The sequence below is a fragment of the Salminus brasiliensis genome, chromosome 15 (assembly GCF_030463535.1).
Source record: "Salminus brasiliensis chromosome 15, fSalBra1.hap2, whole genome shotgun sequence".
In the NCBI taxonomy this organism is placed as follows: Eukaryota; Metazoa; Chordata; class Actinopteri; order Characiformes; family Bryconidae; genus Salminus; species Salminus brasiliensis.
In genome coordinates, this window is record NC_132892.1 from 23,507,614 (window position 1) to 23,527,722 (window position 20,109).

At 38.7% G+C, this 20,109-nt stretch overlaps 1 protein-coding gene across 2 annotated transcripts; it reads left to right on the forward strand.

Moving 5' to 3' along the window:
- Positions 1 to 10: 10 nt before the first annotated feature.
- Positions 11 to 19,624, forward strand: pknox1.2 (pbx/knotted 1 homeobox 1.2). Of its 2 annotated transcripts, none has more exons than XM_072658033.1 (11): positions 11 to 51; positions 1,526 to 1,637; positions 9,105 to 9,241; positions 9,912 to 10,083; positions 10,457 to 10,624; positions 11,883 to 11,997; positions 12,928 to 13,025; positions 13,280 to 13,408; positions 15,016 to 15,092; positions 15,407 to 15,594; positions 17,275 to 19,624. In XM_072658033.1, the coding sequence occupies exons 2-11, from the start codon at positions 1,587 to 1,589 to the stop codon at positions 17,472 to 17,474; spliced, it is 1,335 nt and encodes a 444-aa protein (XP_072514134.1). In that variant the 5' UTR covers positions 11 to 51; positions 1,526 to 1,586; the 3' UTR covers positions 17,475 to 19,624. The 2 variants fall into 2 exon arrangements, with proteins under 2 accessions (XP_072514134.1, XP_072514133.1); XM_072658032.1 differs by lacking the exon at positions 11 to 51 and adding an exon at positions 95 to 1,317.
- The last annotated feature ends 485 nt before the right edge of the window (positions 19,625 to 20,109 follow it).

Genomic DNA, 20,109 nt, shown 5'->3' on the forward strand with positions numbered 1-20,109 from the left:
GGGTCCCGATTGCTGCAGCCGCTTGTCATTGTGATGAAGATTGGCACTGAGGTAAGCTGTCACTCAAAATCTCCCTTTTTTTACTCCCTATCAATCAGGGCGATCTCGGCTCCGCGCTATAATGCCCCGGGCGCATAGTAAAGAGGCTGCCCGAGGGGAGAAGCGTCCCGGCGGTCTGCTTTTTCGACTCTGACGTTAGAAGGAGAAAAAAAGAAAATATGATGGCGGTTTCGCCTGACGAAGGACGAGAGCACAAGGCAGCGAGGGCCCAGGGTTTTTTTTTATGATCTTTTGTACAAGCGCGAATGGCGGGCAGCTCGTAGGGAGGGATAGTCATGCTGTCCCTAGATTGATTGATAGGCAATGGGCAGGCTTTTATTTTATTAAAGAAACAGAGCGCCGAGCGACACGCGTTGTTTTTCCGACAAACTCAGCGAGTATGTTTATAGTTATCTCTGGAGCGGAAGGACGGCGGGTGTGTGTGTTTTTTTGACGAGTTTGAATTTGACCGTTTCGTTACTGGAAACGTTAAAAGCGTTACGGGGGAGAAGCTGGTCAGCCGCTCGCCTCCGCTGTAAAGGGAGTTTCCTGTTTTTTCTGATGAAAGTAAGGCAGGGGATGTGTGTTAAAACGCGTTCAGGGGTAACATGGCGGCTGTAGCGGTGTTTAGGAGAAGATAACCTAGCTAGGTAGGAAAATACGAAACCTAACGGACGCGAAACCCCCTTTCTCCTCTCGCCGCCGTTCAGTTTAGCTCAACACCGGTTAGCAGCCCGTGCTAATGCTAATATCGATAGCTAACAGCCGAGCTGACGGAAAGAGAAAGCGAAATACGAGCCTGGAGTTTATTTAAAAACGAAGCCTTATTATTAATATTAATGTTATTATTTAGCTAGCTAACTGTTTCGGTCCACCTTAAACGGTGCATTAAACGCCAGCTCGCTAACTACGTCCAGAATGTCATTACGGCACCTTTTAAGGTGGAACTGGAAATTGGAGATTGTAGCTAATAAGAAGCTGCTATTTCGTGCCAGCCTTCATTTACAGTAACCTCAGGAGGTAGCTAGCTAGCTATTTCTTTTGCTTCTTCTTTTCTTTTCTTTCTTTTTTGCAGTGTTTTGTAGTTTTTACTAGGTATTCAGTAGTTTCACTGCCACTGTTAAAGTGGACAGCTGTCCTAGTTCTCCTGAAGAAGAAATGTTGTTGCTGTCTGGCCACCTCCCCTCACTTTAGGAGTTGAATGACCTCTAAGTCTTGGACACAACACACACATCTTATGTTTCAGGCCATGCATGCCCTTGTGCTACATTTAGAAAGGTGAATACAACCTTCAGAATTAACCCAGGGTTATTATTTCACTCATCTATGTTGTCGTTTCAGTGGCACCGTAGCCTACATCCAGCCATAGACTTGTGGCCTGTTCCTTTAGACATGCTGTGAAAAGTTTGAAGTGTATGAATGTCTGAAATGATTTAAAAAATAAAGCATTGTTGTGGATAATACAAGGAGCCCTGTGTCCTTCCAGTTGTGGTGCAGAAACTGGGTGATCTAGAAATGCTCAAGTGTTGTCAGCAGCAGCAGTAACTATGATGACTTCCCCATCGGTGGCCATGGAGGAGTTCCAGGAGGCTGAACAGGTGAGTAAGGGTTGTGCCTGACCATGTTGTCTGCTCTTGCCTGACACTTTATGGTAGTATAAGCACACTTCTGGTTTCCCCTGGGGCATGAATGTGTGGTAATACGGTGTTCGAGTCACTTAAGCTGAATCCGGAAAGTTTTGTCCTCCCTATGCTTTTCTACTTCGGAAGAACATAGAGGAACGCAGTCAGGCAAGTGGGACAGCTGATCTACTAGATCATGGAGGAACACAGCCAATCACAACGGATACTGGAAAGCATGCCGTTACACCAGTCACAGTTGCTGCACAAGCCCAGCCTGTTGACAGTTCTGTAATCATTGCCCTGTTTTTTATTCTGTTTGATATCAAGTACAAACTACCTACGATTATAAAAATACAAGCAAGACACTGATTTGGGAGTATAGTTCGTAGGCCTCGTGCATCTTTGTCTGGAAGCCACTTTCCTTGTCTCCTCCAGTATTTGGGCAGCCGAACAAGGACAAAACAAGAGGAGGATTGGATGAATAAAGTAGTAACCCTGAGGGTTTCTGGGTGCATTCTTTGTCATCCGTCAGTGTGGGGTAAACCAAAGAGCCGTCAACTTAAATTAGCAGTCTGTTCAAGTCCCCATTATGTGCAATGGAAAGAAAGCTTGAAAAGCATGGAGCAGCCGATAGTATTGCAAATACTGTAAGAAGGATAGTAAGAGTGGCAACAAGGAACCCAAAAGATCAGGGTTTCAGAAAGGCTGAATCTGAATTTCAAAATAAGTCTTTCCTGAGAGTTAGCCACAACAGGTAGGGCCTGAACATTGCAACAAAGTGTTGTTGGAACTACAAATACAGTGATGTGAAATGGTGAGATAATGGCACATATTCTTTTGGCAAAAAAAAACAACTGTATGTGACTGTATATAGAGTAAATCACCAGAAAGCCTCTGTGAAATATGGTGGTAGATTGTTGTTGCTTTAGGGCTGTTCTTCTGCTTTTGTGAAAATCAATGGCAAGTTTGCCTTTGCCACAAGGTTGAAACTTAATTTGACCTCAGTTGAAAACCTGCAGTGTTTATTGAAGGGAAGACCCAAAATCATGAAAGTAGAAATGTTCTGCGTGGAGGAGTGGTTCAGGATCCTTCCGCAAGGTGTTCTCCAACCTTGTTAAGCCTTCGTTACTGTGCAGTTCTGTTGTTCTCAGCAAGGGAAGCCTTTATCAAATATTGATATTGAAAACACAGAACTACATAAAATAAAAATATGCAGTTCAACCATATGTTTAGTTTTGTGAAAGGTGCCAGTAGTTGAGGAATTGACTGTAGCTATTCTGGGACCAGCATGATGTGTGACCAGAGATTAGCTGAGTAGTCTTAAGTCCATACTCAAATAAAGTTTTAGTTACTGCAATAATTATTAAAGTACTAATAAACCATATCAGGTCCACAAACATAGTAAGCACTGCTCTATTGAACTGCTGTGGAGATCTTGGCACATTCTGTATTTATCAGCTAAAGCTCTGTTCTTTTCCCTCTATTCTTCTCTGAGATTCGTTTGGTTCAAAATCATATGATAAAGCTTAAAAGCAGGAGACCTAAACAAGTTCTGGAGCTTAACCAAAAGAACTAGGGATCCCACCAATCTGGGAATTGTAGACTGATACCAGTATACAGTATATTTTGTGTACGTATCTGTTTATGCTGATATACATGTATTTATGAAATGTACAGATTGACACCTGATTGATTATTTAATGAAAATATATTAGTATTCTAACAAAATATAACAAAATAATATGATTTAAAAATAAATAAATAATATATATATATATATATATATATATATATATATATATAATAAATTGCAGCTATGTTAGTGCACTAACTGTTGTTTTTTGTTTTTTTTGTTGTTTGTTTTTTTTTTTGTTTTTTGTTTTTTTTAGATTATCTGCTGAAATCTAGATGAGTTGAGAATCATCATGCTTCCCTAAATTGAAGAAATTGAAACGGGGTCAGTTAGAGAGGCAGTTCCCCAGTATCATCTATAATGGCTAATACTGTTCATGTTGCTGCATAAACCATTTTTTACCTTGCAGACACACCTTTACCTACAGTGTTTCCCACAGTGCCACAGCAGCTTTTCAATGAACGCGATTAGTTTGTTTAGTTAAATGTCTTAATTGTATAATACTTGTAAACCTTAAAAAAGGCTACTTTCATACCTTAGGCCTGGAGCAAAGTTGATCATGTATATTATAAGTTTGTGTCCAACCTGGTGTTAATGTGCTAAAAGGTTCGATTGATAAGACATATCATATATTTTTTATATATAATTAGTTTTCTTTTGCTTACTTTTGTAAATATGCCTTATAAACAGGCTTATAATGGAAGTTGGTGGGCAGGTGTTAAAGCAGTAAAATGCTGGACTAAACTGCATGAATGTCTTTGGATTTAAATGGATTTCTTTTGGATTTTTCTTCAAACTACATCTTGGCTTGAAGTAATGACATCACTTACCTGATGGCACCTGTATTTAAGCCCCATCCCGTCTTTACTAAGTTACTGAAGAAAGCATTTGCCTTCCAAAGAAGTTGTGGGAAAAAAAGAGGGTCTATATGTGAGGAATGATTAAAAGGTCTGTATTATTTACATATTGCACATTTCAGAATGCAAATAAAAACTATGTAGAATATAAATCCTTTGGAGGACAACTTGTTTGCTTCAGTAATATGAAAAAGTATTAGTATGAGACCAGACATGTTTACACATCCATTATCCATAATACACATATGTAAAGTGTCATAATAATGCTAATACTTAAAATACTAATTATAGCAGAGCGCTTCTGGATTGTTTGTTTGTTTATTTATGTAATGTATTTATTATGTTTTTATTATGCTCTATTACACACTTACTAACCCTTTGCAAACTGGACAGCTCTAGACTACAGAAGGCTTTATTCATATGTACATCTGTTCCGGGCAAATTAAATGAGTAACATCCACACAAAGGAAGTAAACTTCCGCATAGTATTTGTGTTGATGTAACACTTAATTCATGTAAAAACAATTAATTAAATATTTAACTTTTTTTCTTTAATTTGTTCAAGAATGAATATGTTTTGCTCCTGGGCATCCCTAACAAATGTGGCGTGTAATTCACTGATATAAGCTCCTCCAAATGGACATCTTTGTCGACAAGCTGAGATGTGAAAGTGAAAGAATCATGTGGACTGTGGTGGTAGAATAATATTACAGGATTTTTAAACCAGTAGGACTCTGGTTACACAGCGTTACACAGTTCTCGCAGGAGGTCTGACCGAGATGCTATTCTCTGATTCTCCCTATTACAAGTCAGCATATCTTCGATATGACTCTAAAGCTGTTTTTTTTAAGGCGCGATTGCTACATAATGTTGCTTTAAATGGCTGGAGGAAGGTCTGTGGCAACTAGAAGTAAAGGTCTAACTCAACTCTGCTGGTAGTACTGGCTCACCTGATGACATCTTCAGAAAAAAGCCAAAATTAAGCAGCATCTTTGCAAAAAATCATATTTTATAAAGTCTTTGTTGTCACTGCAGAGAGATGAAATCACACTGAAAGACTTAATATGACTAATGCATTAGTGTACCTGAATTGCTGACAGCTCTTTTTATTTAAGTGAGCTTAAATTATCTTGCAGCTCCTTATTAATGTTCATGCCCTTCAGGCGGCAACGTTCCTGTAATTTCTTCATTCTGACTGGATGGGGCAGGGACAAGGGGTGGGACTTTGCTATAAGTGGACTAATCAGATTTCATAACATAATAATAAAATAGGAACAAATAAAAAAAACAAGTGAAAATGAATTTTTATTGATTTATTTTTTTATTTTTATTAATTTGAAGGAATGATGTGGAGACCTCTACCAATGGGGAGTTCCTAGGTCACTGCATATTCCGCCTGTATCTGGCGCCGGCTCTGCTTGAAAACATTATCACACTGTCGGTCATGAGGATTACAAGGCCTATGACGACTGTGGTCAAAGATGTAGACTGTTGAGATAGGACTTTTTAAAGCTGCACGCAAATGAGTGTTAAAAAAAAATGTTCCTTTCAGTCAATGCCATTGTTGCTCACTGTCACATGAACCCAATCACATGGGCCTGCGCTTGCATGAGAAAGGGAGATGGAGGGAGAGATGGTGGGTAATTGCACTTTGTGTTTTCTTGCTTGTTGCAATAATTCTTTCATGCTCCTTCTTAACATTGAGAATCACAAATTGAAATAAACACGTCACTTTTGAGCTGTGCAGGTGCCCAAAGAAAAACACAGTCCACACACATACACACTGATATACTGATATAGTCATAGTACGGATGGTAAGACGTGAATGAAAGTAATGATAATGGTTTAAATGGCAATAAAGAATAAAATTATGTAAATAAATTTCCTTCTGCATCAAGAAAGTGTCTATCTAATAGTAATGATGATAATAATGCAGCAATTAGAAGATTAATAGTTAATTAATAATAGTTAAACTTTAATTCAGTTAGTAATGGACGGTGGGCAGCTAGTCCATGGCAGGTAGCATTAGCTGGTCTGTGTAGGGTAACAGAAGAACTCGATGGTCTAACTCCCCTTTAAGTGTCAGGCTGGACAGGTGGGCAGTCATGTACTCAGAAAAAGATTTCTGGCTAGTGACTTCAGCAGATCTGCCTATGTGCAGATATAGATGAACGTAATGCACAACCAAATTTCCAGCATGCCATGTTAAGCTTACCGCGAGCTGATTGGCATCTGACTACGGCCAGTGTAAATGATACACAGGAGCTAGAAGACCTGAGTGTTTTTGGAAAGGTTGGGCTTAAGCTTTAAATATTTGACCCTCTGGAGTCTACGAAATCGAGGTGCACCCCAAATTTGATGTTTTTTAATATTCCTATTAATATCATTGCAACAATACAGTGCAGAAAAATGGTTAGAACATTTCCTGAATCTTTAAAGCCCTCATTTTGATTGGATTGCAAGATCGAATGTGACATCTAGAGTTACGAGGCTGTGAAGATGAGTCGAGATATTTGTGTCTGTGTTTTGCTGTGTTTAACTGGTGCATTTAAGTGTCCGTCATCTGCCTCTCATCTGTAATTGGTGGATTCATGCGTCTGTCTATGGTTTTGTGTGAAACTGACCAATGGACAGTTTATTAATCGTCTGCTGCCTCTTGCCCTTAATAAACTATTTTGTTCATACATTCCACTGCTTTTGTGAAGCCAGGACTCTAGTAAACCCATTTTCAGCATGAAAACAGTTCATCAGCATGAGTAAACGTATTTCATAAGATATGAATATGAATTTTCACAAGAAATATGAAGATTTTTCTTAGGTTTGATTCTCAGGTCAGATTATCTCTTCTCACAGTGCTCTCGATCACATGGGGGAATGTTATAGTATGGCTGAGATTGATCTGAACATTTTGATATAAAATATGTGGGTAGTGTCTTACATGCTAGTGCCTTTAAAAGTGAATTTAGTAAGATACACAAAAATCAAGAAAATGCCTTTAGACTCCAGGCGGTTAAATATGTTTTTATCAGCCCTACATGCAATCCAGTACGACTGTAATGCAAGAGTGTACATTGTTTACATATATTTTGCTGTTTAATACACTACAGACTATACCAATTACGTCGGGGGGGGACTATATCTCACTACGTGGAACAACCGCTAAATGAAAAAGAAGTAGGTTAAGTAAGCACAAGTCAAGTAAGGCATAATGCCACATTTAATGACTTCTCTCTGTAGGTTGATTGACTTGTATTTAAATCCTTGGTTGTTTATGTAAAGTAGGGAATGGGTTTTCAGCTAATGTGAAGAACCACACTGTAAAAGTGCTCTAACCCTCACATCTGCCAGACAAAGTGGAAGCAGTCCAGGTTTATCTGAGTTGAACAGCCTAGCTGTGAATGGCTGAGCTTTATATCACCTCCATTGTAAAAGGTCACACTCTGCTCTGCCCTTGTGTAACTGAACAATATAAAGAAGCTTTTGAAATATGAATGGTGATTATATGATGATTTATGCACAGACAACAGAAGGACCTTTGTACTTCCAGCTTCCAGCTACAGCTATACATGTTCAAATTTAGTAGTTGCTTGCAAACCTCTTGTTGGTGTCAAAAATGTTTTGCCAGCTGCCTCGTAGAGTGTGTGGTTGGTTTCTTGGTGTATTTCAGTGTGCAGCCAGGGTTTTAACACACCAGCACCACTTGAAGCTCGTATTAAAATGCGGCTTCTGTGTTTACAGTGTTGCTAAAGTGAGAACTAGGCCGAAGACAGTTTTAGCCCTCCTTATCTGGCATTTTAAAGACAGCTGTTAACCATGATTAAAACCATATAAAATTAAGTTGTTCCACAAAACGGAACAGTGTGGTTCAAGTTTTTTTAGATGATATATCATTCTAAGTACTATTTCTTAAAGAGTAACATACTAATTTTGATCATTTCCCATCAGTATGTGGTCGTTTCACATGTCCGCATTGATCATGTGACATTTGCATCCAAAATATTACCAAATGTTAAAAATAAAAACCCTATTTCTTGTAAATATTTTATTTTATTTGTGTGCATACCTAAGTTTGACTCACCACCCCGATATTACATTACATTACAAGAGGAAGCAGCTTCGTTTGAGCGTTTGTCACAGCCAGGAACAAACAATAGGGCTCACATATACTCACATACTTGAAAGTATACCTGAAAGTATACCTGAAAGTTATCTATATTACATAATTTCTACTTAAAAGCTAGTTAGTATGTGTGCTAGGTCAGGAACTACATGAATAACTGCGACCATGTAAGGATGAAATTTACCACCCCGTCACATTTTTTATGGCTTTCATGTCTGGAAAAAAATGATAATATCAGTGAGGATTTTTGCCTGAGGTGGGCAAATGTTTTTAGGAGAATTAACATATCTGTTTGACAAAGTGGAAATGGCACACATTTTGTATAATTACAGTAACAATGAAGAAATAATGATGATAATTATGATTTAAACATTAGTTTTGAATTAAAATACAGCTAGTGTACAAAAGTGAATGACAAGAAAAATTGCCAAAAAAGGGTGTGTATAGTAGTAATAATAATAATAATAATAATAATAATAATAATGAAGCCTTATTAGAGCTAAAAAATAAATAAGACATTTCAGATCAGCAAGTGTGATATGTGTCTCCTGTCTCTGTGCCCTTTACGCACATGCAGTTTAAAACCTCATGTCTTCCCCTAGGCTCTCCTCCTTGAATGTAACCACCCCGCCTCTCTGCCCTCTCGCTTGTCCAGTTTGGGGATGAAAGGGATGCTGTGTGTTCTTCACCTCATACACACACGACTGCAGGCTAGCCTGCTAGCATCCTTACCGTCATCATCCAACACAGAACTACTTTTAGATTTGGCCCTTATCTTCTTTTTTCCGTTCTTTCCCCCCTCCCCCCATCTCTCTCTCTCTCTCTCTGGATAGATGCAAGAGGAGGAGCATGCAGTAGGGGAGATGAAGGAGCAGTTGGAGGAGGAAGAGGAGAAGGAAGAGGAAGAGAGTGACCCAGCACCAGCCGAGCCACAGACGCCCATGGAGGCCCATAAAGCCGCCATCTACAGGTAGTGTTCTCTCTTTGTCTGTCTCTCTATCGTCCCGTCTTTTTTTTTCCTCCGTCACTGAAAAACATGGGTTCTTATGTACCAATATACTAACTTTAAAAGGTTTGTCATTAGGGTTGGGCAAGAAGACAATATTATCATTATATGACCTCACTGAATTTATAATTAAAAATACTTAGACCATTTCCAGATAACTGTATAGTGTATAGTAACTGCATTGTAAGTAGTTAACTGGAGGACATTAAGCAATTAAATGATATGAAAGTTATTTGTTTTACTAGTTTTTAAATATGGGACATTCTGCTTTATTACAACATCATTCTCATTGCTCATTGCAGCTTACTCAGTTTTGAAAAAAAATCTGATGAATCAAGATGTTAATGACCTGTAGACTTTCAGTCTTCATTTATAGGGTTCAACAAAAATGTTGTTTCGGAATTACAGCCGTTTTTTTAAAAAGTCCCTCCATTTTCAGGTTCAAAAGTAATTGGACAATTGATAAGTAGTTTCGTGGTCAGGTATGGACTGTTCCCTCATTAATTCCTGACATATTAAGGGGATAAAGGGTCTGCTAGCCAAAGGAAAGTGGTCTGGAAGGCCTGGAAAATTTCCAAATACTATGAATCCTACTGTATTTAGTCTGAAAAGTGTGTGTTCGTATATGCGACAGACATCCCCTGTTCCCACTGTTGGCGCTGCTTTTTGAGAAGTGTGAGCAGTCCACACAAAGCTCGGAGTGTGTGACGTCAGCCAGCTTCGACGTGGACATTCAGAATTTTGTCCGGGGTCAGGAGAAAGAAAGCAAGGCCTTCTTCAGTGAGGACCCAGAACTTGACAATTTGGTGAGAACCCTGTCTTTTTCCTTCACAAAACACATAGGGTGTTTTTACACCTAAAAGTCTGGACCAAGGTTCATGGTTTTGTTACACTGTAAACATTTGATCTAAGCTTGAAGTGCGATGGTCAGGACTAGTCTTATTTCACCAAATAAATGCATTGTCATTGTACAGCAATTATGCTGCCACCAACAGAAATAATTGTACCCCCGTGCTTCCGTCAGTCAACTTCTTTTCCGGTTCTTTATTTAACTTCTGTTCATGAACAGTCTAAAAGCTGATCTAAGACTTCTGTTTGTCCACACTTATCAGTTACCACATACTGAAGAATCCAAGACAGTTTCTTACTTATACACATACATTCAATGGCTTGCTACAGATGGTGAAGGCAATCCAGGTGTTGCGGATTCACCTGCTGGAGCTGGAGAAGGTGAATGACCTTTGTAAGGACTTCTGCAGTCGCTACATTGCCTGCCTGAAGACCAAGATGAACAGCGAGACACTGCTCAGCAGCACTGATCCAGGCAGTCCCTACTCACCCACACAGGTATACTTTTTCTATATTTTGTCTATATTGTGGTACTACAATATCGGACTATATTTAGGTTTTAGCTTATATTTTAAAATAATGTCTTACAAATCTGACTGTTGCTTGGCAACAGTAGAACCAATCATTTATTTATCATGGATGTTTTGAATGGATGTGTGGTGATGTCAGAGTTATATCAGTAGAGGCAGGTAAATTAAGGTAGGTCAATTTAAAAGTTGCTTTCAAGCAGATGTTTAGATTGGACTGATGTTTTAAACTAGCATACACTTTATGGACAAAAATATTTGGACAGGATATTGGCTAATCACCACTACCATATCCCTAACTCCCCAACTCATCCCACAAGTACTGGATGGAGCACCATATCAGAGAACACAGGTCCACTGCTCCACAGCTCCACAGCTTAATGCATTATACCCCTTTAGCCCATGACTGACCTTAGGCATAGTGCAAATAGGTTCATGTTTATCTTCTCCTATTCTGCAAGCAATACTTTTGTACAGGGCCTAGACAAGCTGTGTGTGTGCATTTTCACATCTGTGACAGCTCCATAGCAATTTAGTATCTGAATCTATTCATTAGAAGGGGTGTCCACAAACATTTTGACATATAGTGTATGATGATGAACTAAGCAAAATGTTTTGGTGATGCTGGAGTAATGTTACATGAGTGCTCAAGAATGTTATACTATAAAGTGGCTCAGAGTGCCTCAGCGGTCTAATGCGCTCCCACTTTGGGGCCTGGGGGTTGCAAGTTCGAATCCCAGCCATGCAGTTTTGCCATCAGTGGAGTCTGAGAGAGCACAATTGTGCTTTTCTCTGAATGTGTCAGCTGTCTGGAAATGCTACATCGGAACAGTCCGAAAAGAGGTACTGGCTAGGTTGCATGTATCAGAATAGACATTTAGTACCTCTTAGTTTTGGGAGCATTACTAATGCTAGGGGGAGTTCTGAGGGCTAATTGGCAGTACCAAATTGAGATAAAAAGGGAAAATAATGACAAATTGTAAAAGAATGTAAAGTTCATGTTATGTGAGAGTTCATGTTATTTACTTGTTTAAGTTGTTTAAGTTAAGTGTTCAGGCTGTTTATGGTAAGTGGCTTGATTTGCCTGGTATTTGCAGTTTGTTTAAGGCTATACATAGAGATGCATAATTACACCTAGTGTATGCACAAGATTAATTGTAAATGTATTTATTGAAGTACTTAACTTTGCTTTGTGTGCATGTGTGTATAATACTATGCATTTTTCACAGACCCCTAGCTCCTTCTCTGGGACTGTAAGTCCTCAGGGTATTGTAGTACCAGCATCCGCCTTGCAACAGGGCAACGTTACCGTGACAACGGTCAACCCTACACAGGTGGTGTCAGGTAAGTGTTTGTGCTGACTACTACAGCAGCTTTTTCCTGTCTGTTGGTCTCCCTCTGCCCATCCTCTCTTTATTGCTATATAGGGCATTAATAACATTAGTAATAGCATAAAGTGTTATCTGGTGAAACAAATGTGTGAATTGCTTCTGTTATCAAGAGTGCATTAAAATAGTGTTCCACCTGCTGCTGTGGTTGCGTTTATGACTGAAAAGTTAGGATTTGCTGTCATGGAGGTTAGCTTTGCCTTTCCAGTCAGCATATGAGGCGTTCAGTCTGAAAGTCTTACAGATCTTGCATTTACTTCTACAGATCCTCTTAATGCAACACAGTTTAGCATTTTTACCTCAAAAATACAGCTTCAAAATCTGTGATGTGATGCGTCACTGACCTGTAATAGTGAGAACAGCTTTGCTATTGTTGCTACTTCAGGGTTGGCTACTACAATATGTATCGCTGGAGAAGCAGGAAGGACAGCGCTTGTGAGAACTGTGTAACGCTGCGTAACCCGAGTCATATGTGTGCAAAATCCAATAATATTACTGTACCATGTCAATCCCCATGCTTCTTTCACTTTCTGTGACTGATCTCTCAGCTTGTCCAGAAAAATGTGTCCTTTAGTGGTGGCTCAAAGCATAGCTGGGTCAGACTCAGCTAAATAGTCCTAATGAGTCGATTAAGGCATAACAAGAAAATGAAAACTTACTTTTACTTACTTACTTTTTTTTTATTTATTTTTTTTTTTTTACCAAAATCAGTAAAATATCAAATTTGGCCAACTCTCGCTCTTCCTTCTGTCTTCAAACACATCGCTTCTGTACACACTGTAACATAACCTGTCTTTTTAGCATTACAAACTAATATGGTAAATTAAAGAGCTGTATTGTAGTTCTGCTTTTTTCATGTTTGATTGTGTGTGGTGTGTTTACTCAGGTGGTACTGTCTATCAGCCAGTTACCGTTGTTACTCCAGAAGGCCAGGTGGTCACCCAGGCGCTCTCCCCTGGCACGATACACATCCAGAATTCACAGGTGACTCATTCTCACACACATCCCTCATTGATCTTAATGAGGCCTCAGTTTTTTGAACTGCATGTAAAGATTATTGACATAGAAATGTAATTGTAATTTCAGACTCTCATATACATATATGTCCTTACACTGACACATTACCTTCAAAAACTCTTGTACACATATATAAACACAACACATATATCATTACAGTGTGTGTGTGTATGGGTGTGTGTATGGGTGTGTGTATGTGTGTGTGTGTGTGTGTTTTACAGCTCCAGCTGCAGCTGAACCAGGATCTCAGTTTCCTGAGTCAGGACGAAGGTTCGTCTAAGAGCAAACGAGGCATTCTCCCAAAACACGCCACTAGTGTAATGCGCTCGTGGCTTTTCCAGCATATTGGGGTGAGGACATATTACTCGTTTCACTGGCTTATTTGCTACAGAAAATAATTGTTTTAATAATTTAAATAATTAAATAATAATTAATGTAAATAATTAAATGATAATCCGTTTAAATAATTGAGTCATAATAAAACTTACTTCCTTTTATTTCTACACCATTTGGTTATGACTGAAGCCTTAATATTGTGTGAGCACTTTAAGTTACAATCAGTTATGTCTTAATATTTTATGATGTTTTACATATGTGAATCTGATAAATGACAATACAGCGATTTCATATATATGGCATTGCCTTAGATCAAATGAATTAAAACATTTTCAAATGTGGACAAACACACATACTTAACAATCTGTATAAAACAATTTTATTCATTAAATTTTTTTATTTTAGATTTGATTTAGATTTGTTGAGCATTTCTGTGTTTTAAAATGTAAAGAACAACTGCCAGATTTAAATAATGTCAAGTGTGAAATGTGGGACAGTGACAATAGCTATATATCATGTCATATATATTAAATATATATACCACAACTGATCTTTACTTTATCTCATATAAGTAAGTTCCACCAGAAAGAAAGTTAGTCACCTTATGGTAGTAACTTCAGGCTCCTGCAGATGGCACAAGGATGATCATAGATTCATAGATTGAGAAGAGGTGGTACAGTGCAGTGATGGTCCCGTTCAATGACTAATGACTAATCTCACAAGGTGACTGATTTGTCCAGGAAGCTTTTTTATATATATGCTCATTTATATGATATATGTGGATATATGGCCATATATCAGATTGCAGTATGATTTGGTGTTCTGGCAGTTAAGTGCCTTTGGTGTAAAGTGTAAATCCACTTTGTGAATTATGAATTAATAGTATGAATTTATAGCAAAGCATTAACACACAATTTTTACTTTGAAGTCTGAAGTATGTATTTTGTGTCACATGCTTGTTTTGTGGTGTGAGAAAGGCTGGCTAGGCTAGGTGGAAAAAGAAAGTATTAAGATGGAATAGAGAAGGGGCTGACAGACACATGATGGCCAGAAGCATACATTCACAAGTGAAGACACACAAACAGACACACACAGACACACTCTCGTCAGCTCCTCATCTGACTAGGCAACTGGAGGAGCTAATGAAAGGTCATCAGTAATGAGAAGATGTGCCCTGCTATATAGTGGCATGTCACACTGAAGCGAATTCTTGAACTGACTGGAAGGCTGAATCCATATCATGGAAAAACTGAAGTCATTTTCTTACTTTTTAAATAGTTTAGTTTAAAGTGTAAAAACCAGGGTTAAAGGCTCAGTGACAAACATTTAATTTAATTAATTTAAATTATTTTCATATTTAGTAACATTTTAACAGGAAAAAACATTAGTAAATGGTTATATTGCTGTTTAAGTAACATTAACCACATATTACAAATGGACCTTGAGGAAATCTTAAATATGATACTGTTTTGTAATTGTTATATGCAGCACCATTTCTGAACTTTGGATGATCAAAATCTGTGCTAAGTTAAGTGTTGCTTGAGTTTTGTAGAATAATTAAGTCAAATAATTTGTTCACAAACTCATACTTAGTCAATGTATGAATGTTTTTATCTCTTAGCACCCATATCCCACAGAAGATGAGAAGAAGCAGATTGCCCTGCAGACTAACCTCACCTTGCTACAAGTCAACAATTGGTGAGTAAGCACTGCCAAAGCAGACAAAAAGACAAAGCTAACAGTCTATTTAACAAAGCGCTTATTCATGCCTATTTATGCTGGTTATTATAAATGAATTATAAAGTTTCTGTTATTAAAGTCCCTACAAATGTTGGTCTGGGCACATGTCATGGAAAACAGGCTTTTTAAGAGATTGTTTTACAATTTTAGTTCAAATACAAGACTGCTTTGGGGAAGAGGAACAATACAGGACAGACAGCAGTGTTCATTTATCAGTCTACAAAGAAATAGTCTGAAATTGTTTAAGCTTGTCTTTGCCCATACCTCCTCAGGTTCATTAATGCACGGAGGCGGATCCTACAGCCCATGTTGGACGCCAGCTCATCAGACACACCCAAGAGCAAAAAGAAGACACCACAGACACGCCCACTCCAGCGCTTCTGGCCCGACTCCCTCGCTTCCACAGTCTCCCAGCAACAGGTTGCCATGGAGGATGGTATGCCTTTTGCATATCAGCACGGTGATGTATTTATAGCTGTGGTTTTACCAAGTGTTAGTTTGATTTGTTAGGTTTTAGATATGGTTTTGAAAAATAGACAGATTATGGACAGATTTTTTATAATTCATTCATTAATTTTTTTGAGAAGTAGTAAATGCAGCCTCTGTAGATAATCAGACATCTTAATGCACAGTTACTCATAAAAAAAACTGTGTGGCTTCTGTGAGAAGCTTACATGGGCAGGAATCACAGCTTGCAAACCTTTTTCTGTATCAGCAGAAAGTCTTTAAGTTCCTGAAGATGGAATTGTCCATGTCTTTTTTGCAGAAGGCCTTTAGTTCTTGGGATATAATTAGGTTACATAGGTTTATTTCTTTTAAAAGATTATTTGACGTTTACATCCAGGATTTGCTGGTCCTTCTATTTTCCCTCCACCCGTACAATATTGCCATGCTTCACAGTTGGCAAGGTATTCTTTTCATGAAGTGGAATTTGGAATTTCAATTTGACTGTATCAGTCCACAGCACTTATTTCCTAAACTTATCTATCTTCTACCTTCTCTAGATACTTAAAACACTGGGTTTTGTGATAAGGTCACAGTTGGTCACAGTTTCTTTCTTATGACTTTTCCATGAAGATTATGTTTGTGCACCATTCTTCTGACTGAACATTCATGCAGTTTCTTGGCAGTTATATGGGGGTTTGGATTAACCTGTCTTACCAGCATACAAGCAGGTTCAGATGACTATATAGGAGGTTTTAAACCTTGTCAAAAGAAAATGTGTTACTGTGTTGTCTGATTAGCTTCAGAGGCTGTCTACTTCTCAAAGGGTAAAATGGGGGGAAAATGTGACCAAGGGTGCCCAAACATATGCACACAACTTTTGATAGTCTTGGAGTACTGCTGATGTTTTCCCATTGTTACATTAAAAAATATATTTCTGTCTTATTTGTTTTGTTGACCAAGTTCTGGTAAAAATGTAAAGAATGTATGTCTACACCAGTCAGCCATAACATTAGCCTCACTGACCGGTGAAGTGAAAACCATTGATTATATTCATCTACAGTGGCATCTGTCAAGAGGTGATATATATTAGGCAGCAAGTGATTTGTTAAAGCAGGAAAAATGGACCAGCATCTGAGCCAATTTGACAAGAACCAAATTGTGATGCCTTGACAAATGGGTCAGAACAAATCCAAAACATCAGACAGGACATTTTATTTTGGTATGTAGTGGTCAGGACCTACCAAAAGTGCTCCAAGAAAGGACAACCAGTGACAGGGTCATGAGCATCTAACACTCACTAATGTAATCCATGGAGATCCCACCTCACACCTTACAGTACTTCTAACGTCTAGGTGCCAGATACCACAGGTCTTGTGAAGTTCATGTCTTGAATGGTCAGAACTCTTGTGGTGGCATAAGGGGGACCTACTCAGTATTAGGCAGGTGGTGCTAAAGTCATGGCTGATCGGTATACATACTATACACCTATGGCAATAACATTTTTAAATAGTAAAAAAAAAAAACATCATTGTTTTTTCTTTCAACAATGATTCTCCTCTAGTTTCAATCAGCTACCAGCTCAAAAATCAGAAACGTAAATATATGAAGATATTGACCTCAGGGGGGCCTAGCAGGGTTCACACTGATGGTCTTCACAATTTAACTCGCTGTTGTGTGTTGTTGCTGTGCTCAGGTACCATGGTAGCGGTCGGCATGGTAACAGGAGAAGACGGGCTGCAGACGCTGACGTCAGACGGCGCGACGCTGGCCATGCAGCAGGTGATGATGGGCGGGCACAGCGAGGATGACGACGACGATGATGAAGAAGAAGAGGACAATCTATCCCACTCTGACATGACAAGGCTAGGCCTGGAAACCAGCGACTCACTGTAGGAACGAGAAACTGCTCACATTTACACACACACATTCACACACTGACCGGGGTATAGATAGACAAGTAAAAGGATATTATTAACAAGACATCAAGTGCACACAGTGAAGGGTTAAGAGAAACGAGAAAGAGAGAGAGAGAGAGAGAGATTTGCTCACTGCAGCATTCAGTTGAATGGCCATGTATTGTATAGCACATTATGGACCCTCAAGTTGTCAAACAGCTTGTTGAATAATGAATTGAAGGCTCAAAGCCATACACGCCAAATCACCGTTCATGCACACACACACAAACACAGACACATGAAAATAAAAAAGCACAAGCGTACTACATGTCTGGGGTTTCTCGCACAGTGAGGATATGCATCGGTTTCATTTCAGAAACTCGTTTTTTGGTTGGTTGGTTGGTTGGTTTATTCAGCAGCACACAGGAAACCTCATGCACTTTTTGTATGTTACTGTAAATGGCCGTGTTGAAAACACTGCAAAAAAAAAAACTATTAAAAAAAACAAAAAACAAAGAATTGAAAAAAAATGAAAGGAAAAAAAAAGAAACCATAGGTCAATGCTGGATGATTTGGCTTTACTTGTCCTTGTCTCCTTGAATACCAAGACAATGAGATTATGTCTCTTGCATGCCTGTGTTTGCATAATTTTCAGGCACCTGAGAAAAAGAAACTATTTTTATATTACACTGTCAAAATGAATCGGTGCCGGTTTTGTGGATTTTCTGTTTTTGTTTGTTTTTGGCTCAGTTTTGCTGCGGTTTTGGACAGTTTATGTTGGCAATGAGAAAAAAATCACTTTTTGATATGATGGCCCAAGTTTTGGGGAATTTTGATAATGCTTCATAACTGAAAAACTCCGAAAGTGGTTTTGCAATAGTAATAATCTGAAGTTGGGGGCAAAAACAAAAATACTACAAGGCCTTACATGTTACATTATCATAACATGAGACTGGCCTGGTTTCTGCTTTAAAGGGCCAACTGCACATCCTCTTCCGTCATAATCACCATGGAAACCACCATACATAAAAAAGAAAAAGATCAATAATAAATGATGTATGTCAAGTTTAAGGTCAGTATTTACGTGAGAAGGGACTGATGAAACCATACGTGGTCTGAGTGGAGTGGTGTCCGAGTGAATTTTGTAGAAGGTCTAACACGTTTCCATCATAATGTTTAACGTTTCTCCAAGTAATTGCACTGGAAAACTGCTAAACAAAAGTCATAAGCTACTAGCTGCCCTTTCAGCGTCCCAGAGCATTCCTCTGGTCCACCACCATGTTTCACCATCGCAATCAAGCAGAGACGTTTAGCGCTTGGAGTATGTAAAGTCTTTTTTGCATGGGTTTGTACTTTGTTGCTGTAAAGAAAACATAAACACTATTATTTACAAGCATCATATACTTTACAGTAGAACACGTGTAGGCCTACAGACAGTGTGTGAAGTTGCACAATGTAAACTACTAAGAAAAAATGTACAGTCGGCCAGTTTCCGTTTTCAGTTTCACTCCTGGTATGTACCATTTCACATTCAGTAAAAGACTGTAGCCGATATGTTTGGATTTTTTTCTCTTTTCTTTTCCGAACTGTTTTGTGTTTTTTTTCTGCCAGATATGAATAATTCTTTATGTTCGGAGGTTCATTCGTTTTTGAAGTATGATCTCTGAAGTCAAATTTCACAAACTGGATCGTTTGATTTCTCTTTAGTTTGTCGTTTTTCAAAGTGAGGAGCTTAAGCGTCCTGATCAAACTGGGTTTTATTTTTATTTCCAGCCGTCGTCTTGTGATGCCGTGGACGAGGTCAGATGATGGCGAGCATGACCTCAGCTAGCTTTGCATGGTGGCTTTCCACAGGCTGCATGTTTCCCTCTGAGCTTTAAAGGAATGTTTCACCCGAACTTACTAATGGAGGCTAACATGACGTGGCTGGCTAACAGCAAATGGATGAATTAGTATAATTTGTTAGCATAATGCTAACTGCACCCACTAGCTTTCCATCATTAGTAACTTGTATTTGGGTGAAACATTCTTTGAAACTGTTCGCTGTTGTTTCTTTTCTGTTTGGTTTTGTTTTAGGATATTCTTGCTGCTTTTCACACACGCTCATGTTTGCCTTTCTCTGTTTTGTAATAAACTCAACTAAGTACAGTGGTTTAGCTTCCCTGATTTTTTCTGGACTGTATATTCTGCTAAGGGGGGGATATTGGGTATTTTGGGAATTTTCTCTTAATGGTGCACTCTTAAAAATAAAGCTGCTACACAGGTTTTTTTGAGCAATGCCTTAGAAGAGCCTATTTTGTTTCAATAAAGACCTACAGTATATGGACAAAAGTATTGGGACACCTGCTCATTCCTTGTTTCTTCTAAAATCAAGTGTATTAAAAAGAGTTTGTCCTGCTTTTGTTGGAGTAAATGTCTCCACTGTCCAGGAACAGCAGACCCATTTTGGAGCATTGCTGCAATAATTTGATTGCCTTCAGTGATTAGCGTTAGTTAGGCCAGGATGTGGGATGAACACCACCCCAACTCATCCCCAACTCATCCCCAACTCATCCCCATCTCCCCAAGTCATTGCAAGGTATTGGCTTGAATGCCATCACTCCAGCGAACACAGCTCTACTGCTCAACAGTAC